Source organism: Trachurus trachurus (assembly GCF_905171665.1).
Source record: "Trachurus trachurus genome assembly, chromosome: 18".
Lineage (NCBI taxonomy): Eukaryota > Metazoa > Chordata > Actinopteri > Carangiformes > Carangidae > Trachurus > Trachurus trachurus.
Window position 1 is genome coordinate 19,414,142 of NC_139909.1, and position 25,756 is coordinate 19,439,897.

At 41.2% G+C, this 25,756-nt stretch overlaps 2 protein-coding genes across 2 annotated transcripts; both read right to left on the reverse strand.

Moving 5' to 3' along the window:
- Positions 1-969: 969 nt before the first annotated feature.
- Positions 970-2,106, reverse strand: hmx4 (H6 family homeobox 4; the record flags this gene model as incomplete). Its single annotated transcript, XM_083993106.1, has 2 exons — positions 970-1,541; positions 1,893-2,106. The coding sequence occupies 2 exons, from the start codon at positions 2,104-2,106 to the stop codon at positions 970-972; spliced, it is 786 nt and encodes a 261-aa protein (XP_083849232.1).
- A 1,777-nt stretch (positions 2,107-3,883) lies between these two features.
- Positions 3,884-6,230, reverse strand: LOC311001930 (homeobox protein HMX3-like; the record flags this gene model as incomplete). The annotated part of the gene is made up of 3 exons (XM_083993109.1): positions 3,884-4,329; positions 5,151-5,327; positions 6,014-6,230. 3 exons carry the CDS (start codon positions 6,228-6,230, stop codon positions 3,884-3,886), a joined length of 840 nt encoding a protein of 279 aa, XP_083849235.1.
- Positions 6,231-25,756: the final 19,526 nt, after the last annotated feature.

Genomic DNA, 25,756 nt, shown 5'->3' on the forward strand with positions numbered 1-25,756 from the left:
TTGAAGCACATCAGAAAAACATCAAGAAGGTTTCAAAGTTTTCAACAATAAAGTTTTAGAAGTTATTCCTAACTTAATCATTGTAGAGGGAAAGCTCAACTTTAACCATGTTATTGTGACGACTAGATGAGAATTTACACTTTGTAAAGGAATACAAACATTCATTAACTCATAACCTGGAAAACTGCACCATAGGAAAAATATTTAATTTTTTAAATACAATGAAGAGTGATATGTATAAAAAACTTTTATTTAAAAGCCACTTTTTAGTTTGAAGTCACCACACTCTGCAAATATTCCACTTTTTATTGCAAAAATTCAGCATAGTCATGATATAATAACTGTGTTCACAGTTCAACAGTCTCATATGAAAGATCGAGTGAAAACAACCGATAAAAGTGTTTAACAAAAACAACATCATCAACAACAATAACATCAATAATAATAATAATATTAATATTAATAATAATAATAAGGCCTTATAAATACAAATGAAGTGTTGCTCTTTTAAAAACTTTTTCAGTATAAGAGCTGGAAAAAAACAGGACAAAGTTATTATTGCGGGGTGACAGTGAATGCAGCATGAACATACATTCAGTCAGATGACATTACTGCGCAAAGGAAAACTGCTCAGGAACTTTAATGCATGCACTTTGTTCTGACGATAAACTTTCTATTTCAAATATTCCATAATAATAATAATAAAAAAAATAATTATAATAATAATAAACTATTTGGAGAGGGTAAAAAGTGGCACATGCGTGTATTGGATTAGTTGATATGTTTACATTAAAGTTGGGAGAATTGTATAAACTTAAAAAAAAAATACAAAATTAAAAAACAAAACTAAAAAAAAGAAGAAAAAAAAGATTGATGATAAAGAAATTTTGAAAAAGTGACAGGCTCATCTAACGCCGACCCCGGGGCGACTGACTGTATGTCGGAGTGTCCACACAGGAGGGGAAGCGATCAGTCCGCCTCGAACAGGCCGAAGTATTTGCCAGTGTTGGAGAAGTAGATGTAAGGCGCAGCGTTTGCGGTCGGGTACATGACGGGGAAAGGCATGGGTAACAAACATCCACCCAGCAGGCCGCTGCTGCTGCTGTCTTTGTAAAAAGTCGGTAATTGCACATTTTTGCTCGCCTCTGAGAAGTGGTCGGCGGCCAGCGGCGCCTCCATGTCCGTGGACAGCTGCCTCTTGAGCTTGTTGCGCCGGTTCTGGAACCAGATCTTCACCTGCGTCTCGGTGAGCTGCAGCGAGCTGGCGAGGCACGCTCTCTCCGAGCTGCTCAGGTAGCGCTTCATGTCAAAAGTCGCCTCCAGCTGGAATATCTGTCTCTTGGAGAAGATGGTGCGCGTCTTCTTCTTCGCCATGGCTTTGGTGTCGGTGCTGGCCTGTTGTTGTTGCTGTTGTTGTTGTTGTTGCTGCTGTTGTTCCGGCGTGTCCTCGCCGCTGTGCGCACTTTGCGCCCCGGGACAGGAGCCAGCGGAGAGCGGCGGGGTGTTTTCCCCGAGGTCCGCACGCTGCACTCGGGGCTTCACTGTGAATGAAGCGACAAAACGTGCTTTGATGCGGCGGTAAAGTCAGACACACACACACACACACACTCCTCTGCCACTCCGTGCGCACACACACACACACACATGCAAAGAGGCTGCACAATTACTGAGGCAATTAATAAAAAATAAATGAACAATCTGCAGCCAGACATCTCCACTCTGCACACTGATCATCTCAGAAAAAACTCGCTGTTACTCTCAGTTTTTTTGTTTTATCCATCTAATGTTCACACATCCAACTCTGAACAAGCAACAAAATCCTGATAAAAATGCAGCCATCACTGTTGTTAAAGTACTTTTTTAGAGAGGCGCCGTAAATGTCCCAGAGTTACCTGTCTCCTCTGAGCCGCTGTCATGTCTCCTCCGGACGTCCCACGCCTCCTCCTCGTACCGCGCTTGAAAATCCTCCTTACATCCACTCTGCGCCTTCGCGCGGCCAAAGTCTCCCGCGTCCTGCTGCTTCAGGTTGAGGATGTTGTCGATGGTGAAGGTCAAAGAAGCGCTCCGGCTCGGTGCGTCCTCCTTGCTCATATTATTCCCCGGCATCTCATCCGCTCCTCCGCGATTCCCGAAACACCGACGACGACGACGACGTCTCCGGACGCTCCGAGCACCATTGCTCCCCGGCTGCGACTAGCGCGCGGAGGAGCCGGCGCGACGCTCTTCAACGACCCGGAAGACTGCGGTTTAGCAGCTTTTGATTGGTGAGGTTGTGGGGCAGATGAGGGCGGGATGCAGATTTCCGTCTGGCTGCCATATTGTGGCTTTAAACACTTTTCTGTCACCAGAATTCATGTGTGTTTGCTCAGTGCAGCGTAGTGTCAACACAAACTCACACACACATTGAAGACTTTTTTTATTTTTTATTTTTTCTATCCTTTGCACTGGCATCACTAACAGGTTCACATACACTGAGATGTTGCTCATTTCTTGGACTAACTGATATTAACATGTCAGTTTGAAAACTCTCTGTCTCCTGGGCTCATGAGAATGATGGGATTTCATGCTCACCTGCATCAGGAAAACACTTTAATAACTTCTATTGTGTGTTTGCTTGTTGTGACTGTTGAGCCTGCCAGCTGTTCTGAAGGGCTACATGTGTTGGTGTTATTTCTAAATTGGTACATCTGAGTCTCACACTCCCATGAACCAACTTTAGCATTCATTTAAATGTTTTTACACTAGAAACAGTCACAGAGCGACACTTCCCTCTTGAGTAAGAGACCACAACACACAAAAATAAGTTGTGCATAGATTTTATTCACACGTGAATAAACACACACATCAGTGTAGAAAAGTCAGTATTAAAATTCTCTTAAATAAAAAAAAAATGTGTCAAAGGTTATTGCTTACAACGAAGCCGTGCTCACAGCTTTTTCATCAATGATCCAGTTTCTACACATTGTAGAACCGTCCAATGAGCAGAGCTTTAGGTTCTGTATAAATAAATGAGTATGGGCTTAGAAAAGGGTCAAAAAGGTGATGAAATAAAGTCGACAAAGTGTGTTTATGTGGAGAAAATACTTTTAGTCACGGTGAGGTCACACAAAGAAATAACATGTAACTGTAAATTGCATATTTAACCAATGCACTGGATTTGGCTGTAAAAGTCTGTTAAAGCATGGGTGCGTTCAAATGTAACTTCAGTGTGGGAGCTTTGAGTTTCACAGTTTAATGCTATTGAATGAGGCGTTCACACACAGTGTAACCTCCATTGACACCATCAGTGCGCTCAGTATTATTTTAATGTTCAGACGTTTAGTTTAGTTGTTTCACAGGTTTACAGCTTTTGAAATGATCTCTAAACGTATAATGCAACAAACTAAAAACATTACTGACCCTTTATTGCTCCCATATGTACAGAATGTGGGTCAAATTATACAATAGTGAACAATCATCATAAAATAGAGCTACAGTTTATTTGAATCCTGTGTTGTGTGAAATGTCTGGCCTGAGGATAAAGGATTGTGGGTGGGTATAGCTCAAATACTCCAAAAATATCCATAAATCCAGCAGTGAATCTTAAAAATTTACAAGCTTTTAAAATTAAATGGGAGGGAAAACAGCACAGGGAACACAGAGAGGGGTTTTATTGGATGGTTTCCTAGACGGGTGATCGACCTCGATCTAAATCTGTCAGTGTTGTTTCAGGGAAAGAAGCCCAAAAGAAACAGTAGAATTATCCCCAGTGCATCAGCAGAAGTGAAGTTGTGACTTTAAAGGAGCTAAAACAAACATTTTGCAGCATTTTTTATTTCAGTAATCAGTGTCCAAGGAGTCAGAGGTTCGCCGGCTCATCTCAGCCAGTCCTCCTCCCTCGCCGTCACACCAGTCCCGTCATCTGTGGCGTCATGAACGACACAGGATGAGCGAAGTGTGTAGTCAATGGATAGTTAATGGCATTGGAGAAGCTAACCACCGATGGCGACAACGGGGGCAGGCCGCTCAGCGCCACGGGCGTGGTCATGTTCTCGCGATACAGCACGGGAACTCGGACGACCCTCTGCGCGGCGTAGGGGATGGCGACCGTAGTGGCTGCTGCGACGCTGCTGGCCTCCATGTCCTCGGCGATCTGCCTCTTCCACTTGTTCCTGCGGTTCTGAAACCAGATCTTCACCTGGGTCTCGGTGAGCTGCAGCGAGGCGGCCAGCCCGGCCCGCTCGGCGCTGCTCAGGTAGCGCTTCAGGTCGAACGTGGACTCCAGCTGGAAGACCTGACTGCGGCTGAACACGGTGCGGGTCTTCTTCTTTCTCCCCGCTTTGTTGTCACCTGAGAGGAAGAGGATGGAGAGCTTTCACTTTAATGTAATTTAATACAACTCCTGAAAGCTTTATTAATCTTCTCTCAGTCTCTGCCAACACCCGCATTTGTTCATCAGCAGAAAATACACAAAAACTATTTACACCAAATTTTTTGGGCGGATTAGACACAGGCCAGGGAAGAACCTGCTAGACTCTGGATCATGAATTAGATTTTTCTTTTATTCTCTGAATGTTATTTAGCGTTGGCCTTGATGAAGGTTCATGGTCTCAGACCCCCCCTCTAGTTTCATTTTGTAAAATTAAAATTTTATAAAATTTTAAGAGTAAAAAAAAGAAAATTGGGAAACAGATAAAATACTCAGATAATAATGTTGGTTTTGGGTGATTGAATTCCCCTATACACTCTGACTGTGTCTTTATCAGGCCTGTTTGTGTCACATAATTGCAGATATTAAATGTATAATCAATGTATGTCCAGTATTTATATAGATTTTATCAAGACGTCAAAAACGGGCAGCAACACTTTTTTAATAAAAGGTGTCCATGGCAGTTTCGTGTCACATGGACCCAGGAAGTGTTCGCTGCACCCCTGCTGCTTCATGCGAAACTTATGAAAACTACAATTATAGGCTATTGATTTCAATAGAGGAATGAACCTTGTTTAATATAAACCCAACTGCAAAACAACATGTTGTAGCCTACTACCTCCCACGGTCAAAATGAAAAAGAAAAGTCTGCAGAGCAGCGTTTCACGCGCAGAGAGCCTGCGCATGTCCGCTCGTGCTCACGGTGGACTGGATCTAGTGGGCCTGCGGACTTGGGCCTCACCTGGGTCGCAGCTGTCCTCACGAGAGAAGCAGGAGGAGCGCGTGTCGTCCTCTCTCTCATCCATCAGACCATCTTCTCCTTTCTCCTCCGGCTCCTCGCTCTCCTCCGCGCGCCCCGGTAGAGTCGGGGATTCCCGGTCCCCGCGCTGCTCCGAGTCACAGGCCCTGAACTGTGGACCTTCGAGGAAAACCGTGGGTGGGGGAAAAGAAGAAAAATAAATACAACTCACTTTTGATTTATCAACTAAACACTGTTGGGAGTGGGACTTCACTGCACTCGTGCTCCAAAATCATAAAGACGCGGTTTCACACGTAGAAATTAGTAATACGCATTAATAATAATGTGTTTTTTCTGAGGAAAGTAAACGCACCATCGACACTGCTGCTCTGTTTGAAGCATCGGAGTTACAGATTGTTGTGTGGATGCCAAACAGTGTTGGCTAGTCCACGGCTGGTAATTGGAAGAGTTTGGGTGTTTTTTTGTGTGTGTGTGTGTTTTTTTACGCACGGACGCAGGGACAGTAGAACGTGCTCGAGCCCACGTGTCGTCTCCACTAGTGGCCTGTTGAAACACCAGTGAGGTAATGTAGTGAAGATAATAAATGTTGCCTGCCTCTGATCCAGCTGCTGTAGTTTTAGACTTTTACGCACGTGGGATTTTTGTGATTTGACGTGTGACGTAATAATAGAGTGATAGTTTGCTGTTTTCATAGATGTTGTCACGACTCTGTTAAACACTAATCCTGATAATCCAGCTATTATCATACACAGGCCAAACGGAATGGATCATTTATAGTTGATTGATAACATGTTCGAGTCCAGAACCACACATAAAAACACACACACATACAGGTGGACACTCACAGGTGGAGCTGCCGTACACTGTGTTTACTGACGTCTCTCTCCAGGTCAGCGCCTCCATCACCGGGCTGTGCGCGCTAACTTTCCCCGGGGTCTCCACCCGCTCCTCGGCTGCCGGAGCTCCTCTGTCCTTGTTGCTTCTCAGTAAATTCTCAATGTAAAAAGACGAACCTCTCGACGGAGGACCGAGTTTCGACACCGGCGCTTTCTCGTCCAGCATCGTGTCTTTTTTTTTTTTCTTTTCTCTCGTCTCGTCCGTCGTCCCCAGGGTCGCGTTTCAGCCTTTTAAAAAATAAATCCCCCCACCCCACCCCCAAGATGTTATGATCTTATCAAATCATTCCCGGGAATGTGTCTCGTTTCCAACCAGGACGGTCTTCTGCTCCGTGGAAACCATCCCGCCGCAATCCACACGAGCACACACAGAGAGCTCGAGCCTGCAGTTGTAAGTGATCGAGACAAAAAAAAAAAAAAAAGAACCAACACAACCCTCTTTGGTTGGATCTGTAATCGGGAAGCGAGGAGGAATTATACTCCAGGAAAAAAACAAAAACAACTCTAGACAGTGTGGTTGTTCCGAGCCTCTCTGGTCTGGGCTGAGTCTGCCTGCAGGGACCGAGGAGATGCTGTATTTAGGTCAGTGAAGGAGCAAAGCAAAGCAGAGATACAGTGTTGTCCTCAGGGCTGGAGATGGAGAGCGCTTCATGAAGAATGGCACAGTACCGCCTATTGGTTACATCTGTCCATGCACACTTCACATTGACTCTGCGACTACAACTCCACTCAGCTCTCAACTTTAGTGCTCTGAGCTCTCCAGAACGGCGCAAGGCAGCACATGATGTCAAACATACATAACAACTAACATGTCTGATGACTAACAGGGAGCACCACCACCAATAACAATAATAATCATAGTAATATTTTTTTTCCTGTTTATTTGGAGAAAAAACGACTTATAAATTGCAAAACTGATCATAAAGGCTAAGAGGATCTAAATGTCTAAATATCTCAGTGGCTCTGGGTCAAATTGACGAAGTTGCCGACAGCTCCGTTTCTGGCTTTTGATTTTTTTTTCTCCCACAACAGGAAGTGCAGTCAGAGTAACTGCTTTATAATCTGTTCGTTAACTCTGTATAATCATTACATAGCCAACTACACTTAAATTCTTTAAGGGAATCAAGTTTTATTTTAATTTGTAATTGACTTTGTAAAAGTTGATGAAGCTGCGACACTTTGTCTGTTGTCCCAAAATGCACAGAAAAAAATAGTTGAATTTTACAAAACAAACAATATTTAAAAAAATATATTTTTCACAAAGTAGGTTAAAACGAAGTAATTAAAAGTAATATTATTTTTCATTTCAAAAGTGAAACTATACTGGATTTAGGGAGTCTAGTTTCCACAACTCTGTTTTTTTTTTTTTTTTTTCAAGTGGCATTTCAGATCAGCATTTGCTTCTTAATCATTTGTGATGTCACAAAATGCTGCTCATTCACACAGGTCGTAAACTCTAACATTTTAGTGTGAGAAACTTACGTTCCAGCTTCAGATGCGAAAAGAGCATTCTAGTGCCAAAGTGTCATGTCTGGGTGAAGGATTTAACAATAAGCAAAATGTGTTCATACTTTCTTGCACTGAGAAAATGTAAATCGTAATGTAATTTCAATGCCTGTCTCTTTTGTGTGTTTGCAAACATGCTTTTCCAAATTACCCACAATACACCCACAGGCATCAACAGTGTTAACATCATCATCTCTCTTTTGGGGTTGTTATTCCTTCCTCCCAGCAGACTTTTAAAGGGCCAATCAGTGCCCACCACCACCACCATCACCACCACAGGCCTCAGAAAACAGTCCCGTTTTCAAAGTGACAGGCTGAAACAGAAGCGTTTCACCGTGGTTATGAAATAATCCTTAAACCTAATATGAACACTCGAGTGCAGCTCATCCATGGAGAACATTTCTGTTCCTTTGAAAAGAGCCCCCTTCTACCTTAAATGGCCTGCAGATGGACCGAGATCCAGCTTAAAAATGAGCTAATTGACGCTGAAGGTGGAAAAATGTCGAGTCAGCTCCGAAAAAACTGTAAAACAGGCCTGCGTTTGGAGTTGTAATAGGATTGAAACACCGTGAAAAAAGCTTATACTTTCATCTGTAAGTAAGCTTGAACAAATGCTCAGGACATTCCAGGCCGCAGGTCTCCGGCCCCCGCCAATGTCGATCAAACGCCGTGAACCCGACCCTGCCCTGTGTCTCTCTGTGGAGAAAGCAGCTCACAACACTTCAGCAAACATTAGCGGAAGAATGAGAAAAGAAGGGGGCGAGCGAACAGAGGAGAGATATCTAATCCGCGTGCAGACTGTGGTCGAGCGGCGAGGAGAGGCGAGAGAACAACAAACCGTTTGTGCTCTCAGAAGATTTTTGCTCACAATCGTTCTCCATTGTGCCACTAAATTGACTTTGCGAAAGCCTCTTTGCGAGCATTAGCCTATCAACCTATAATGCTGTGGGCCCTGGACCGAGCCGAGCGCCACACACACAATTTAGCACTGGCTGGAAAATGAAACGATTCGCAGAATTTACTTTTACGTAAAGTTTTACGACACACAGAAGTGAGTAAAGCCAGCAAGCAGTGTGTGTTGTGCTGCGGTGCACATGTGGGCAGTACAGCTGGTAATCAGGATTCATAAAGACGGTTATTAACTATTAATTCGTTCCTAATCTGATGTTTGTGCTCGCTGATTCGAAGCTGTTCTTTTATTTTTTAAATTGAAAGACTTAATTCTGGCTTAAACTGGAAACAATAAATGAGCAGGGGTTTGTTTGGGTTTGTGCACAGTATCAAGAAAGCAAACATTTGCTTTTGTATTTACAGTATGAGGTTTCCAGATGGTGTGACACACACGTTTTTGATTTTTTAGCCTTTAAAATTCATAAATACACAAATGAGCAACTATAAATGTACAAATAAGTGTTTATGATCAATTAATCTGCTTCATCAGGACCATGTGGCTGTGGTCAGATCAGGTGAATGGAAATATGTGGCATTGTATTTTCAAAATAAAGTACAAATAGATTACTGAAGTCAGCTGTTCTCACTTTTATTTATAGTTTGATCCCAAAAAGCTGGTGGAGAAAATAAGTTTGAGGGTCTTTAAAATGAAACTGCATGTTAAAGCTGCATGAGTCTGTGTGGAGAGTATATTTGATTTTGATTTTTAATTTGGTTGTTTGTGAGTCGTTAAGAGAGAGATATATACTGTATATAGAGAGAGATAAAACAAAATAGATAAAAGCTTGAGATTTTGGAAACCAATCTTTCCCTCCATTCTTGGCTTTAAGTTTCCACATGATTTCATGATGGCTTTTAATTCAGTATCCAGATGTTGGTCAAAAGTCACTACTTTTTTTCTTTTTTAGTAATTGTGAATTGATAGTGGTCTGGAGGGAAATGTGTCTCCAGCCTGTGTCTTCTCTAAACACACAGTAATCTGACTGTGGTGTCTTTATCTGGGTCCACAGGGAGGTGCATGGCCCGTAATGTTTGGAGGCAGAGTCGAGGCGTATCATGTCCTTACATAAATAGGTCAGGGTTCATAAAGTCGCGTGGAGGCCTGCCAAGGAACCACATTTCATCAGAGGCGATAATTGCTATAATATCCTGTTAATCTGGAGCTATTTTGCAGGGCTATAAAAAAAACAAGCAGGGGTCTATTCTACACGTAACTGAGTCTACTGGAGCAGCTGAGGTGTATGTGTGTGTGTTTAATAGAGGCAGGATGGTGGTGTTTTATCTGCTCTCTGTTTATCTCTTGTTTCTTTTTCCCAACAATAATCCAGGCGGACATGTTTTTGTGTCAGTCTGAGGAAAGCTACAGATGATCTAATGCCACTGTTGTCAACAGCAACACGGACACATCACTTCCTGTCCCGGCTCGTTGTGAAGCGTTGCACAGAGGCATGTTCAAGATCTCTTAATTAAAGATGGCACGGCAGCCTCACAAGGTAGACATGATGCAATGAGGAACATTACCTGCTGAATGGACCCTAGGAATAACAACTATCTGTGTAGTACTCACTGTAAATTACCTAATTCAGTTCAAATGATGAGGAAAACACCATATTCATTAATGTAGGCTCATTTAATGCACTTTTTGCTGCTAGTGTAATATTTGTCTGATGATGATTTGCAGTGTTGAAATAAGAAAGTTGTGGTCAGTGGTGGACAGTAACGGAGTAAATTTACTTGAGTACTATACTTGAGTATTAGATTTCTTTGGTACTTATTACTCTTACTTGAATACATTTCCAAGACAAATATTTAAACTTTTACTCGAGTTAATTTCTAGGAAGGCTGAAAAGTACTTGTTACTTTCAGGTCTGCTCTTTTTTTTCTTTTCTTTTTTTCTAAAATCCTATTGGACACAAGCTGTGTTTGTCAAAGAAGGAAACCCTAACCCCTAAAAGCAGCACATCAGTGCAGCTGGTTTCAAAGAGTTAATTCTCAGAAACAAGAGTTAAAAGGTCCCTAAATTCATTTACAAAAAATTATAGTAATTCATTGATGTGAAAAATAAGAAATTTACTCTTACTCTTACTTAAAGTAAAAGTAAACGAGTAACACGTCGACTGAGCTACTTTTACTTGTAACGGAGTAAATTTTGACCAGTAGTATTTGTACTCTTACTCAAGTACTGGGGTCGAGTACTCTGTCCATCTCTGGTTATGGTAATACTAAATAAGTTTTACAACACTATTTTACTTTAGTAAATGCAAAGAAGTTACAGAAAAACATACTCATTACACACGACAGTCTATTATATTTCATTATTTGCATTGATATTACTGATTTATTAACTTGCCAGCAGCACTTTTGTGATATTGTAACCTATTGGTGGTTAGTTCTGCAATATACATCACTTAATTTTAAGACATCATACATGTTTTGATGTATAAAGTCTTTTATTAATTCACTGTAGCTGCAAGTCAAATTTTAAAATAGCTTGAAATGTTAATACTCCAGTATCTGAAAGTGAAAAGTAGAGAGTTTCAGTTCATTTATTTTTCCTCCACTGCCTGTTGGACTATTATTTGCTCTTTGGCCAAGATGATTAATAAAACATTTGCCCTCACTGAACAGTCTTGTCACCGTCCATCCTGCCGATTACTTTGATTTCCTGATGTCAGCGTCCAGATGGGAATCTAATCCACTGCCATTAACAATGTGTATTTGTTTGTCTTCCTCCTATACGCTACGAGAATCAGTGTATTGATAATCTGCTGGGGAGGGGGGGTCCTCCACATCATTATTTCTGGCGCTATAATGGGCCACTGCAAGCTGTTGAGGTCAAAGCCATGGCCCAGAATGCAGTAGTGTATATGAGGTCAATGAGGTCCAGACATCTTAGGTCGGGCCTTTAACAGAGCCAGTCAACCAGAAGGCCCCTTTATGCCTCATGGAGCGTGGAGCTACTGATGAAGCTGTCTGATTTTTTAGCCTCTCCCTTTGCAACCTCTGAATCCGCATCCGCTGCCGTTTCTTCATCTTTCTCAATCAAAACGCTCAACCAGTTCCCAACAGATGAGACTTTTTTCTTTCTTTTTTTTATAAGGAGACGCCATTTCTCTCCTGGCGGTTGGTGTCAAACAGGGTCGGCGTTGGGAGCCTGCGTGAAAACAGACCTCCAGGCCCTCGCTGTCACTTCCTAATCTGCGTTTTTTTTTTTTTTAAATACCTGCTCAGAAAGTCCAAAAAGAACACTCCAGATTACAACCATTGAAACTGACACATACTTTTCCTGCTTAATCCCCATTAGCCTTCACCTCACTGCACCCACATCCCAGTTCATCGGGACGGAGGGAAAGCATTCTGGGAGCTGTTTGCGTAATTTGTAAAAGCAACAACAACAAAAGAGAAAAAAAAGGCCTGTGAGCAAAAAATAACTTTGTTGTTTTTGGTTTTGTTAGTTTTTGAATTTTGTCTTTCAAGCCTGGAGAGAAAACACATTTAGGTCTTGGCTGGAATAAACTACTAAGGCCTGTTTGTTTAACCCTTGAACGGCAAATTAACCCCTGTTAGAGCCAGCTTGTCAGTTCAGTACAAAGGAAGAAAAAGCTTGATATTTTAACCACATTGTGGCCTAATGCCACACATCCACACCCCGCTCTCTGGGTCTGACATAGAAAACCAAACATTCCCCATGTTAAAAGCTGGAAAACACAAGAAAAACACACATTGCACCATTAATAAGTTTTGCATGAATTTCATGGATCTGTCCTCGTCCCATATCGTCAGAAAATGTTAGTCCTTCCAATAATTGGCTTATTCCCATGCACATTAAAGGGATTGGGTCTAATCACATCAGATAAGTGCAACTGCCAGCAGGTACAATATACCTACACAGGAAACATGTTTTATCCCTCAGGGGGTGGGAAAAGACGGAGCACGTCTGATGGATTACAGGCCCAACCACAAATACCGAGGCTTATGGGACATCAGATCAATGAGAGAGCATCAGCTTCCTCCTAATACCACTAATGTCTTTAGCTGTGCCAGGAACTGGGGGTCAGATGTGAACGAATAGCTTGTAATTCTCAGGATGATTTCAGCTAAATAACAACTGAATTGACAAATGCTCAAACTTTTTAAAGGGTTTTAGAACTTCTCACAGGACTTTTTCTCTCTGCGTGTCCTCAAATGTTTTCCCCGCGCGCACTCCATCTGACCCGGGACAGTCAGAGCTCATGCAGGTTGTTTATTTTTATTTTATTTTTATTTTTTCCATCTGCACAAACCTCAGAGAAAATTTAGAGCGAGTTGTGAAAAGCAGAAAAGAGGGGACATGGAGCTGAAGACCCTTCCAAGAGTGGTATCGCGTGAGAAAGGAGCCGAGTACACTCAAGGTAGCGGCTGACGTCCACAGAGAGTGCGCCCGCCCCTCCCGAGGTCAAAGCACTTCTGTCATATTAGCTTATACACAGGGTCCATATTTTTCAATAAATCATGGCCCTGAAGGATGACTGGGAGTACACAGGCTATTACAGCAGCAGCCAGTCCTGGGCCTGTGGGAGCCTCCTCCTCCACCGCCGAATTACATCTAATGAGGAAAGTCTCATTTTCATCACATCGAGTATTATTGTTTATTGTACAATAGCAGCAATTGTGATCGTTATTTGCCTAGAATTTTTAATTATATACACTGCCCGTCCAAAAAAAGTCGCACACACCTTTAGCTTCGATTACCACATGCATTTGCTGTTGCATTGTTTCTATAAGCTTCTGCAATGTCACAACATTATTTCTGTTCAGAGTTGCAATAATTTTCAAAGATTCTCAATGAGGTTAAGATATGAGCTCTGTGGTCACATTGGACCACATTTCTTCCTTGAAGACGATGATTCCCCACTATCCTTCTATTTTTAATAATGTGTTGACAGTTCTTAACCCAGTTTTAGTCTCGGCAATAGATGTTTTATTTGCTTGATGCCAATAATTTGACCCTTCTGGATCAGATTAACATATTTTCCACTACAACAAAATGTGTCTTACAACATGGTTGTTTCAGAAATGAGACTGCATCAGTTAGTGTTAAATACGTTGTTGCCAGCTGAAACATAATTATCCATGCAGTAATTATCCAATGGGAGGCTCTTACCTTTTAGTTTAGTTAAATCCAGTTGGTGACTTTTTTTTGGACAGCAGTATATATAAATTGAGGAAATATATATTATTTTAACTGTTAATGCAGTCAACATGTCTTAATAAAGTTCTGTTTATGGTGTTAGATGAGTGCCTCAATAAAAATAATAATAGGCTACATAATAGTAGTAATCAATATATATAATCTTTAAGATAAAACCTCTATTGAAATTTTAAGCCAACTGAAATCTTTCTACAACTTCATAAACTTTAGCATCAATAATAATAATATGATAATGAAATACAATACAACAATAATAGAAATGATTATAAAAGATGAATACTGTGATGGTAATAATTAAACAGGCTAATGATTGACTAATAATAATAATGACAGATTGTAATAGGCTACAAGTGTTCCTAATATTAGAAGTGAAGCCTATAGACATTGAAGAGAAGTTTTTTGACAGACAAGATGTTTAGTCTCAGTTTTTCCTCCATAAAAGTCCAATTCAGATGTTTTTCTCTGTCATTAGCTCCGGTGTGGATCGTTGATCCATAGTAGGCTACTGAGTCTCTGCGGACTCCGAGGACCATCCGCTGTGATTAAACTTACATGCAGAGAGGCAGAGCACGAGGCGACATGAAAGATGAAAGAGTCCACTCTAATGTTTGCCTGCAGGACACATTTCCGCATAAAGTCTTGTCACGCAAGTCTCACCGCTGCTGCCCCGGGAATCTGACCCGCAACCGGGACGAGACGACTCTTGAGTTTTTTTTTCTTCTTTTTTTTCAATGTTCACTTTAATAGGCGGTTTCAATTTGGTCAATAAAAGCTTCTTTATTTTTAGCCTGTGAAATCCAGGTCCGTGGCAGACTTCCGGTCACGTTGAAGGCCTCAAACGTCACGCGTTCAATAGGCTATTATCGAAAGAGAAATTATCAAATCCTTTAAAAAAAATAAAAAATAAAATAAACGACTCCATTATTTAGTCGTTTTGTTTGGACTTTTTTTCCCCGATATTGTTGTTTTTGTCGGGAACAGAGCCTGTTAATGTCTCACACTTAGGAGATCAGCCTGCATTATAGCACATATAGGCTATTTTGGAGAAAAAAAAGTTTATTGTCATTTTAAAAATAATAGGTCGTCAGCTTTTATTTTTAAAGGGCGAACTGATCCTGAAACAGTCTTTTACTGATGTTTTACAAACTTTACTCAGAAAACAAACAAACCTCAGTGTAAACGGTGTGAATTAGAAGTTGAAGATTAGGTCAGACTTAGTCAAGAAGCTAAATGTCTCTATTATAAATATTAATCGACCTGTGGGAGCGTTATTTCATTAATCTGTTCAAACTTTTGTGTTTGTTTATTTAATGTTTCCAAAGTTTGATGAACTCGTGCACTGGTTGAAATTATTGTGTTTTTACACTGTTCGTTAAACATCTGCGCTTCTTTTTCATTTAAGTGAAATTGACGGGTTTTTTGCTTTGTTTTTGTTTCACTTTTCGTCCTGCAGCTGCCCTGCCGTGAAAGTCAGCGGACTATCAGATAAATACATTTTTGTTCTACTATATAGCCAGTAAAATAATTCTTTTAATTTTGTTCAAACGAGTCAGTAACAGGTTTCTCTAAGAAGAGCAAGACATTTTATTTTGAAAATAATATTCGAAACTAGGCCTTTTTATATAGTAAAAAAAAAACAAAAAAAAAAACAGTGCGTTTTTGAAGCCAAGTTATTAGAGTATATGCATATCAAACACTTCAACAGGTGTAAATTATAAGCTTGTGAATGTTTGAGTTATATATTTATTTTTATTTTTATTAGATGTTTACTCAGTTACTCATCCCATGAGGAAAAGAAGCTGTTTAACACACCAGTTTATCATTCACTCAACATCTGACTTGAATTACTGGCTCATGATGAGAAGAATAATAAGGAACTAAACTGCACTATTTGGTAAAAAATAATAATAGTTAATTATATACACAATTACATCTCACATACAGTGAACAGGCCGATCACACTTGAAGCTAAAAGCTATTTTCAACGCCCATGTGTATCAGTGTAATCATCAAATAGATGAGAGACTTTCTTGAAATGGTCAATGCAAACCTTTTACTTTGAAGGTCCCACCAGTGCTGCAGTGTGTGTGTGTTGTGCTGATAGTTTTGATTGTGTGACATGAAAGAAAGCAGCTAATGTGAAGCAGTTTCTGGGGGAGTTGGTGCAGCAGGTCTCTGCAGAGCCTGGAGCTGTTTCCAGACCTGAAACTCCACTCAGTGTAATGTGCTGTTTGAGCTCAACGTGTGGACCCGATAGAGAAAAAGGCTTTAATGTATGGCGGCTGTTCGTGATGAATGTGACTCTGGTTTGTATCATTATGGCACAGTGTGTCATGAAGAGGAAAAGGAGTGAGGAAGATATCACAGTTTGTGATAATGTGATTGGTTTGAGGAGTTTAATTTGTGCTTGTGTAAAAAAAAAAAAAAAAAAAAAGTGATCAGAGCTGAAGAAACGTGAAAACAGCTGGAAATCATCAATAGAAACAAAAATGAAGTTACCCCATGAAGGAGGCACATGGACACTACTCTGCTATCCAAGTATGGTCACATGACCAAGTATCATCCATCACAGCTATGGAGCCAGCAGAGGGCAGCAAAACACAGTCTGGGCCGCTGGGAGTAATTCTGAGCAGGGGGTGCTGAAAGAAAAGGCTTTTTTTGGGATCCCCCCCTCCCCAAACTAGGATATATGCATTTTAACATACAGTAGCTCTCCGTAGGATGAGGATGAGGTTTATCTTCACAGAAAAGAGGCGCTACTGTCATCTATGTAAGGGCACAAGGAATTATTATCCAACTATTGACACGTTGTTTAACAACTCATCTGGGCGATATGGCCTAAAAAAAATAATTTAAATAAGAATAATAATAAAAAAAACAAACTCTGATTCATAAAGCTTTAACTGTAGTTAGTTTTGATGTTCCCCTCTGTGAGTGTAAACAGAAACAGTAAACCTTGCCTGCATTGTATGCAGTAACGCAACAGGACATAACAGTGAGAAAGTAACTTTTCAATAGCCAAACCTTCTCTGCCACAAATGCACAAAAGGTACAACCACACAGCCCATTTGCAAACTTTGTAAAAGAGCTGTTCATGTGGAAGACGGTCAGACGACAAATTTACATGGACATCAGTGTGTGTAAGGATGGTGCCACTAAAAAAAAAAATCAATAGAAGTCTAGAAGAAAAAGTAAAGAAGATTCAACTGAGATCTGAAAATGACTAAAGACTTTATTTTAAAATCTTGTAGTGACTGTGGAAGTTGTGCTCAGCCTCATGGACTCCCTCTGAGAGCTCAGTGGGCTGGAGGGGCGAGAGTGACAGTGGTCAACACCGCCTCCTCATGGACTGGGTGTGTGTTTGTGTCTGCAACGTCGCTCTCCGGTCACTAGGTGGCAGTGTTACAACAGCTCTGTAGTGGAGACTCATCTTCACCTCCATGGGAAACGTCACAAGGCCAAGAGAGGATGTGAATCTGACTGCACTAACTCTTAGCTGCTTTATTGTTGTTGGTAACTTTAATTATAACTCCAGGATAATTAATCCTGATTTCCGACAGGATTAAAATGTTAAAATAAGATAATATAAAAGAAAAATACAAATAGACAAAGCTGACACATTAAAATGATGATTTAGTAGAAATAAGAAACTGATCAAGGAATCACAATAACTCCTATACATTATGAAATCTAGTAGTTCCTTTTGACTTTCTTATATCTGTTACTAGGAGAAATTAATTTCTCTGCTTAACAAATTCAGTGAGAGGGCATTTAGGCTAGTGAAATGACTTTTATGTTTAGGCTGTAGTATTTTCTTATGGTTATGATGATATTGCAAACTAGAAATTGGTTGTTTTTCATTGTGATCCCTGTACTGGACGGATTTGAAAAAAGAATAAATCTATATGTATTGATTGGGACTCCAGTTGATCAAACGAGGTAGCCATAAGTTCTGGATCATACGACAACAGAGAACAGCTGCTCTGTTGTCTCTGTGTTTAATTACATCTGCCAAAGTGAGACTACAATATTATGTTGCTTTAAATGTTGGCAAGGAATTGTGATGGCATTTCTCCCCTCCTTCGTTAAAGGAAGGTCCGGTGTTTCCTACGCTACGGAGATAAGACAGGAAGCTGCTTTGTTTATCACTCAGAAAATCCAAACCAGCTCTTATCTGGCGGCTGCTGCTCAGACACTTCCGGGTCGTTTCACTCAGTCTGAACTTTTCATATGCAAATAAGACTTTTCAACTATTGACAGCCTCGACGTCTTAATTATAGTGTTTGATTCGCTCCATTGAGCCCCCTCCTCTGCTGAGGCAGAGAGACATATGGGAAAGCATTTAATCTATAACGGAGGTTACAAGTGCACCGTTAAACACTTGAGGTGGTGGATTCAGGCACAGATCGGTCAAAAGAAGTCAGAGTGTCTCAATGTGAGGCTTGTTAGTGGGAGATAGTTAGATATATAGATAGATACTTCATATATCCCCTAGGGGAAGTTCATTGCTGGTTATAGAAAATGCCAGGATTTATGTAACATATATCAACCAACTAATGGGATATAAGATGTTTTATTGGTGTATACAGTTATAGAAACGTACTTTTGTGGGCAAATTACATCTATTACATCCAAAAATAAATCACCAAACATCATATTAGAGACATGTAATTTAACACCAACAGCTTGGTAATTGCACAGTAGCCCACAGTTGCCATTGTAATTACAATTTTACAGTAGTAACACAATCAATCTCTTTTCATTGTCAGAATCATTAACGAAGCCCTTATTTGAGACTTGAATATGGCTGTACATTGTCACTCAGCCCTGTGACGAATAAAATGTGTTTCCATTATCAGTGAAGCTCAGCAATATGGACAGAAAAACCTTTTTTGGGCCTTTTTTTGCCAGGTGTTGCAAGGTCCAATCTGAAAACAGTAGGGGATGCACGATAACAATAACGGTACAGATAATTATCGGCCAATAATTATAGTTGGCCAACATTGCCTTGATTTCACTAATTTTTCATCCGTTTGCCCTCTAAGTGGATTTGAGACAATAACAAATGTTGATTTTTGAAGAGTCATGACTGTAGTTGTTTTTGTTGTGATGTCAGTTATATTATTTGGTTAAAGGGATAGTTCAACATTTTGGCAATTTGGCCCATTGCCATAATCCCTATAGTTTTAGGAGTAGGTTTGTTACCTTTTAATTGTCGGTGCAAGCTATTTTTAGAACGGCGGAGCAGAGCCGCGAGCTGCTCAGAGCTACGCTACGGAAGCTCATGGGATTTCTTTCTTGATGGTTTCCAATCAAACTCATCAAATACACAATCCAACAACTGAAGTTGTTTTCGAGACAAATGCAGAGACTGCCCATCCCATGAGCCTCCGTAGCGTAGCTCTGAGCAGCTCGCGGCTCTGCTCCGCCGTTCTAAAAATAGCTTGCACTGACAATTAAAGGTAACAAACCTACTGCTAAAACTATAGGGATTATGGCAATGAATCAATTTGCCAAAATGTTGAACTATCCCTTTAAGTCAGACGCAGAGCTGTAATGTTGAATTCATCTTTACTCAGTACATCTTCGCCTTTCTTGACTTCAGGTGTGGATATAAACATAAAAAATGTTTTCAGTATCGGTTATGAGAAGCAGATAGTTCATGGAAAAAAAGAGTTATCGTGCATCCCTAGAAAACAGTCGTCACATACACAGTTAAAAGTTTAATATCCACCTCTGAATGTGCCAGAAGGTGAGGAATGATCTTTTCCCACTGTTTACCCTGAGTCGAGGTGCTGCTCAGTGTTATACAACCCCTCTGGCATTACCTTGCAGTCTACAGTAGGCACATTTAGTATGCACAGTACATTGTACCGTTATGTCTCTGTTTTCAACTGTGTGCAGGCTATTTCTCTCCTCGCAGTACACCAAGAGGCTATAAACCCAGTCCTCGCCAAAAGCCAATCAATGGGAGGCTCATTAATAGATAATATACTTGTGGAAAATAGGGAAACCTCATCCATCAAGACGACTGTGCGAGCTGCTACAGAACAAAATTACACCATCATCCGTTACCTGAGATTATTACGTCTCTGAGCGGGGCATGTCAGCCCATCCTCGCGGAGGCAGGAGGTAATTTGGCATTGGAGAATATAGAGACACTCGCGTACACGTCTTCATCTGCGAGTGATGTTCGTCATCTCCGCGGTCGTTCGAGCCACGTCCACAGGCAGCGGGCACAGTAACACCAACACCTGCTTAATCTAACACTCTCCACTCCCTCAGTAATAAAGGAGACTTTAATGAGCAGCGTGATGTTCGGGCTTTGTTGCGACTGTGTTATGTTGTTAAGTCTTTATGTTGTTTGTGCAAAAATGAAATGTTTCTATCACATCGCCCAGTTTGAAATATAGTCTTCAGTTTCGAAGCACCTCAAACAAAAGACGTGACAAAACAAGTTCATTTTGCAGCTGGAACTTCAATCCACAACTTTATTGTGTTGTGATCAATACCTTTCAAAATAATGCTCCAGCAAGAGTTCAACAGCATCTCACTGTGTTCACTAGCAGGTCTTTTCTTCTATAACTAACTATAAGACTTGAGACATTTGGAGGAACAGGTCATACACAAGAATCTCTGACCACCAAGTGTTTTTTTCTTTATATCTCCAAGCCTGTGACAGCCAGATCCAATGGCGTGTTGTCTCGTGGACATGATGTCTCAGTGACACCTTGACAGAACTTCTTCTTTGGCACAAACGTTCTTTTGGCCCGGAAGATGAACTGATTATAATATTTTTGTGTAGTTTAAGGTCAAATGTCAAGATCACGGTGACATCACAGCCTTGTGAATGTGATATCTCCAGAACTCCTCAGGGAATCAATTCAAATTTGGTGCAAATATTCACTTGAGGGGGGCAGCCATTAGTTTAAAACCACTTTCCTATCTAATGGTGCGTTCCAGGCAACCCGTAACTCGTATTTTTCCGACCTGTTCCTATGGTTACCCGTTAGAACGTACAGTCAAACTCGTAACTTCCCACCTGTGAACTCGTACTAGATCGATCTACTCCCAGTTCCCAGTTCGTAACTCGTAACTTGCCTGGAACGCTACAAACTCGTAACTGGTGACTTGAAGTCGTGACTTACGGGTTAAAAAGCCTGCCTGGAACGCACCATAAGTCTAGGCAAAAAATGCTTTTCACTTTTAACAAATACTCATTTGCACTCAAGGAGGGACTGATTATTCATTCGTGGTCAAAGATCAAAGTTCCTCATGACCTAGTAGCTGTCACTCTAGAATTGACGGAACAATTATGACAAAAAATTCACATAAATTCATATTCTGATATGACAGGGTTGTAACCTAGAGATTGATGGTAACTGTTTCTGAGGTGCTCTGTTCTTTAAGTCGGACATGAACCTGTGAGAGTCACAGATTACGCATGCCGGGATCAAGTGAGCAGTCCCCGAGCCGTCACTGAGGACGACACATAGGGCACTTTGTTATTGAGCCGGACCTGCCTTTTTGCTCCGTGGACTTAACACCTGCTCGGATTGAGAACGAAGACGATCACCCGTCTCTGGCAGTTACACATGGCTGGATGGAGACGAGGCGGGGTGCACGACGTCTGTGTCTAGGACCCTGCGCGTAACGTACAGCTTAATTCATTACAAGGAGACAGAGGGCTCGTTCGCATTGCACACAGCACGCCTTTTCTCTCCACAGCCTATCAAATCAAATTAGTCCTTCAGAGGGGCTTAGACGCAGAATATCTCCTTGTCACGAGGCTCCTGTGCAAGAGAGAGAGGGAAACAAGGAATAAAAAATAAATAATTGCATGAGGCTGTCTCTTGTGTGAGGAGGAAAAAACACTCCCATCTTAATGCAAATGACTTCTGTATCAACAGGATCCTTAACACCATGTGTGCGGGTGGCATAGGAGGCAGATCCTGGGAGTCCAGTTAGAGTCTGTCATTTACATCGCCTCCAGCTGTCTCTCTTCTCCAGCAGCCCCGGCGCCACCGCGCACTGTGAATTCATTTCATCCTGCAACGCAAAACGTCTTATTTAACATGACACACATGCATTAGGCCGAGACCAGGCTCTGCAGAGTTATCAACCTTGATGCGTCATCACTTTTCTGACTGTAGGGATGGTGATACAGTATAGTGCTGACTAAATTCATACGCCAGAATTCATATCATTAAGTCCCGTTCAATTGTGAATTGGATTATAAGGAGGAATAACATTTAATTTAGTCTTGCAGGGGTTTTCTAACAGTGTATTTCGGTTTTAGTCAAAACTATTCAAGGGAACAGAACAAACCAGGTTTGCAAACCTTTTGTTAATTCCCACATAAAAAGATTCACAAAAGGCTTCATCACCTACAACAAAGACATTTTTCCTACAATAAAATTCAATATGAGATTCACTCAGAAAATAAAACATTTATTTAGTCTTGACCTTGTTACTGGAAGGTAGAAGTGCAGCACAATACCTGTAAAGTTACAGATCCTTGGTTGTACTGAAGTTATATTGATACAGTCTGGTCTATGTGTCATTGTTGCTGCTTTTTATCACGTTTTTGTAGCTGTAGAGTTCAGAGTGTTTTGACCATGGTGACTTTTTTTGGGTAAAAAGTCACCATGGTCGTCGTATGAAAACCTTTTTTGTGATCTATACAAACCTGTTAATGTTCACAAAAACCTTTAAAGGGATAGTTCAACATTTTGGCAAATTGGCCCATTGCCATAATCCCCATAGTTTTAGGAGTAGGTTCATTACCTTTAATTGTTGGTGCGGAGCAGAGCTGCGAGCTGCTCAGAGCTACGCTACGGAGGCTAATGGGATTTCTTGGTTTCCCTCATCTAATACACAATCCAACAACTCAAAAACGCTCTTGTGGACAAGTTGTGACCTGCACATTCACCACGTTATGAGATAATAACGTAATATTAGGAGACTGAGTTGTTTTCGAGGTAAATTCATGCAAAACCGCTGATGCGCGTTCCCGCCTGGGGCAGTTTTTCGGCAAGCAGTCTCTGCATTTGCCTCTAAAACAACTCTGTCTCGTAATGTTCCGTTATTATGTCATAGCGTGGTGAATGTGCAGGTCACAACTTGTCCACCTGAGCGTTTTCCGCCGTTCTAAAAATAGCTTGCACCAACAATTAAAGGTAACGAACCTACTCCTAAAACTATAGGGATTACGACAATGGGCCAATTTGCCAAAATGTTGAACTATCCCTTTAAGGAGGAACTATGCAAGACTTAGCTGTGGGTTTGTGAACAGTGAAAATATGCAGGAGGAGCTCTGTCGAGAAAAAAGCGACCCAAACTACAGAAAAAGGATCGTAATTACATAGTTCCCCTTTAAACCAGGATTATAAAGAACAAACAAACCCAACAGATGATAGTGAAAATGACTTTGGATTGAACAGTTAAGTGTTGCATACTGTATAATATAACAGGTTTAGTTTAAATCGGATCATTTTACCTTTACACATTCGTATTTGAAGCTCTGTAGACTTGGATACACTTCACATATTTCATAAACCATCACTGCCTCTTGTGTATTACTTGGAGCTGTGGAGCTAAATTGGAGACTTGTCACAATACATCACAGCCGTTTCCGTTCCCTCCCCCCCTGATCTTCAGGTAGCACAATACCACCGTGCCCTTTCCCTCCTTATCAGCCTCCCAGATGGCGCCGTGGCTCTCAGCCTAACTGTGCTCTGTCATCTAGTTTTCCCTCCGCTAATGAAGAGTGTTGGTCTGCCAGCTGCGTGACGCGCGCTCCCCTCCAACACCGGCGTCTGCTCATCTGAAGGTGCACGGCGGAGTGCAGGTGGCCGCCGTACCTGTCACGGACCGGAAAACTTAATCACCGGCGCACAATAATCCCGCACAAGTCTTGTGTTTCCTCAGCAGCAGCTGTGAGTTGGCTGCAGCATGTGGCGGCACGCGTTACAATTCAGTTTGGTTCAGATTAAAGAGCATGAAGATTTATGATGAAATCAGTGTAAATGTGATTGTCAAGATGTTCGTGCAGCCGGAGGTATTTAGGTGTTGCACTGCTCATTCAGAAGTCATGTGAGGTGTGTGTGGTGGCTTTACCACTGAAGCTCCTCCAGTCAGTGGAGACCTCAGTGTCTCTGCTGCTTCTCTAATGACCTGTTCTCCATGTGGTTGTGTAAAAGGACAAACATACGGAGACAGATATGCTCTTTTATTTTGAAGGACTGACACTTTTAGCTGAATATTTACCATCTGTAGTGTTGATAAATAGTAAACAGTTCTATAATATATTCTGCTAATTACATTGTATCTTCTTCTGGATATATTTCCTATATTTGCTTGTTTAAATAGAGTTTTTTAAGTTTAAATTCAGCCCCATCTTATCCATGTTTGCCTTTATCCACGTTTGTCTTTTATTTCTCTGTAATGTGTTTAAGGAATTTCTTTAAATTTAGTAAAAACAGTCACCTGGACTCAAAAACAGACTGATTATTTGTTGGTCAAAGGTCAAAGGTCAAAGATCAAGTTATGATTTTGTGATCACAATATCTCCCGAACTTCCAAAGGGAATCCTTGCAAATCGGTGCATTGGTTCACTTTCAAGGATGAACTGATAAGATTTTGAGGGTCAAAGGTCACAGTAACCTCTGAAAAACTTCGTAGCCATCACTCTGACTGACTGACAAATGGTTAATACTATATCAAGTCTGCGCTGTTTTTTTTTTTGTTTTTTTTACAGCTGCACCATTCCTTCAAATAGAGATTTAATGTTCCTGTTTTAATTGAGCCTGACACAGTCAGTGTCTTTGGAAACATCGGGATGTTCTTGAGGATTAAACGTAAAGTTCTGCGAGTTAGAAAACTGTTTGGCTCCGCAGCATCACTGTGTAGTGACGGAGGGTCAGCGGAGGTTAATGAAAGTGGCCTTCACATCTTTGGTCTTTACATTCTGTCCCGTATCTGTTCACCAAGATGGCGTACAGTAATTACATCCAATCTGTTGTATTTTTGCTACGTGACCCCCCCCCCCCCCCCCTCTTCCTATATGCACACGACAAGAAGACGTTCCCTTCTGTTTCTGCTGACTAATGCTTTTGTCGCTGCCACATTTGCAATTTAAATCTGCACATTTAAAACCCGACTCTGTAAACCTTTATCAGCGACATACAGTTTAATGCATAATAGCAAAGTTGGAACAGATTTCTTATCACTCACTGAACTCATCCTCGTATAGACCTTGACTTGTTCTTATCCGTGCTGCTGAATTATTTACCAGTGCCATACCTATCCCGACACAGTCTGTGTGAGTGTGGGCCATTATATTATGCATGAGGTAAAAAAAAAATACACAAGGTTTCTTGATAAGCGATGACCTTGTGGACAACATGGAACCAAAGTCAAAACCCCCCAAAAATTGGTAAGCATCCAAAGAAAGTGTCAAAATCTGACAAATATGTTTCTAATGGAGAATCCATACTTTCTATTAGACATCTATTTTGGTTAAAACGTCCCCCGTCCTCCTTTTGGTTGACCTTTTACAGGAAGCACTCAGCGCCGAGTGAGGATTCGCAGAGATAACGGCCACAGCTGAAGCAGGTGTAGAAATAATAGCTGCTCTCCTGAGGCTTCAAACAATGTAAAATCCCTGACAGAGGTGCTTTCCGACGCCGGAACAGCAACAAAGCTCTTAAAAAGCGAGATGTACTTTTCCTTTAGAACGATGAGAGACTTTGATTTGAGGGACCGCACGTCGATCACCGGGTGACTTCACAATCACAACGTAGAGGCTTATAGGAGGGGGGGTGAAGTTTGCTGCTGATTGACAAGTCGATCTCTTTAATTAATCAGCCGGGGCAGTTGTAGCTCTGTGGCCCCTGTCGTCTCTTAATCCCGTCCTGATGAGTGAGTGTAGATAATCAGCGGCGAAAAAAGACAAACCCGTCGGCCGCTATTGTGCTGCCTTCAGGGGCCAGCGTCAGCACACTCTAACTGACATTCGCTTTATTGACTCTGAAAGCAGCACA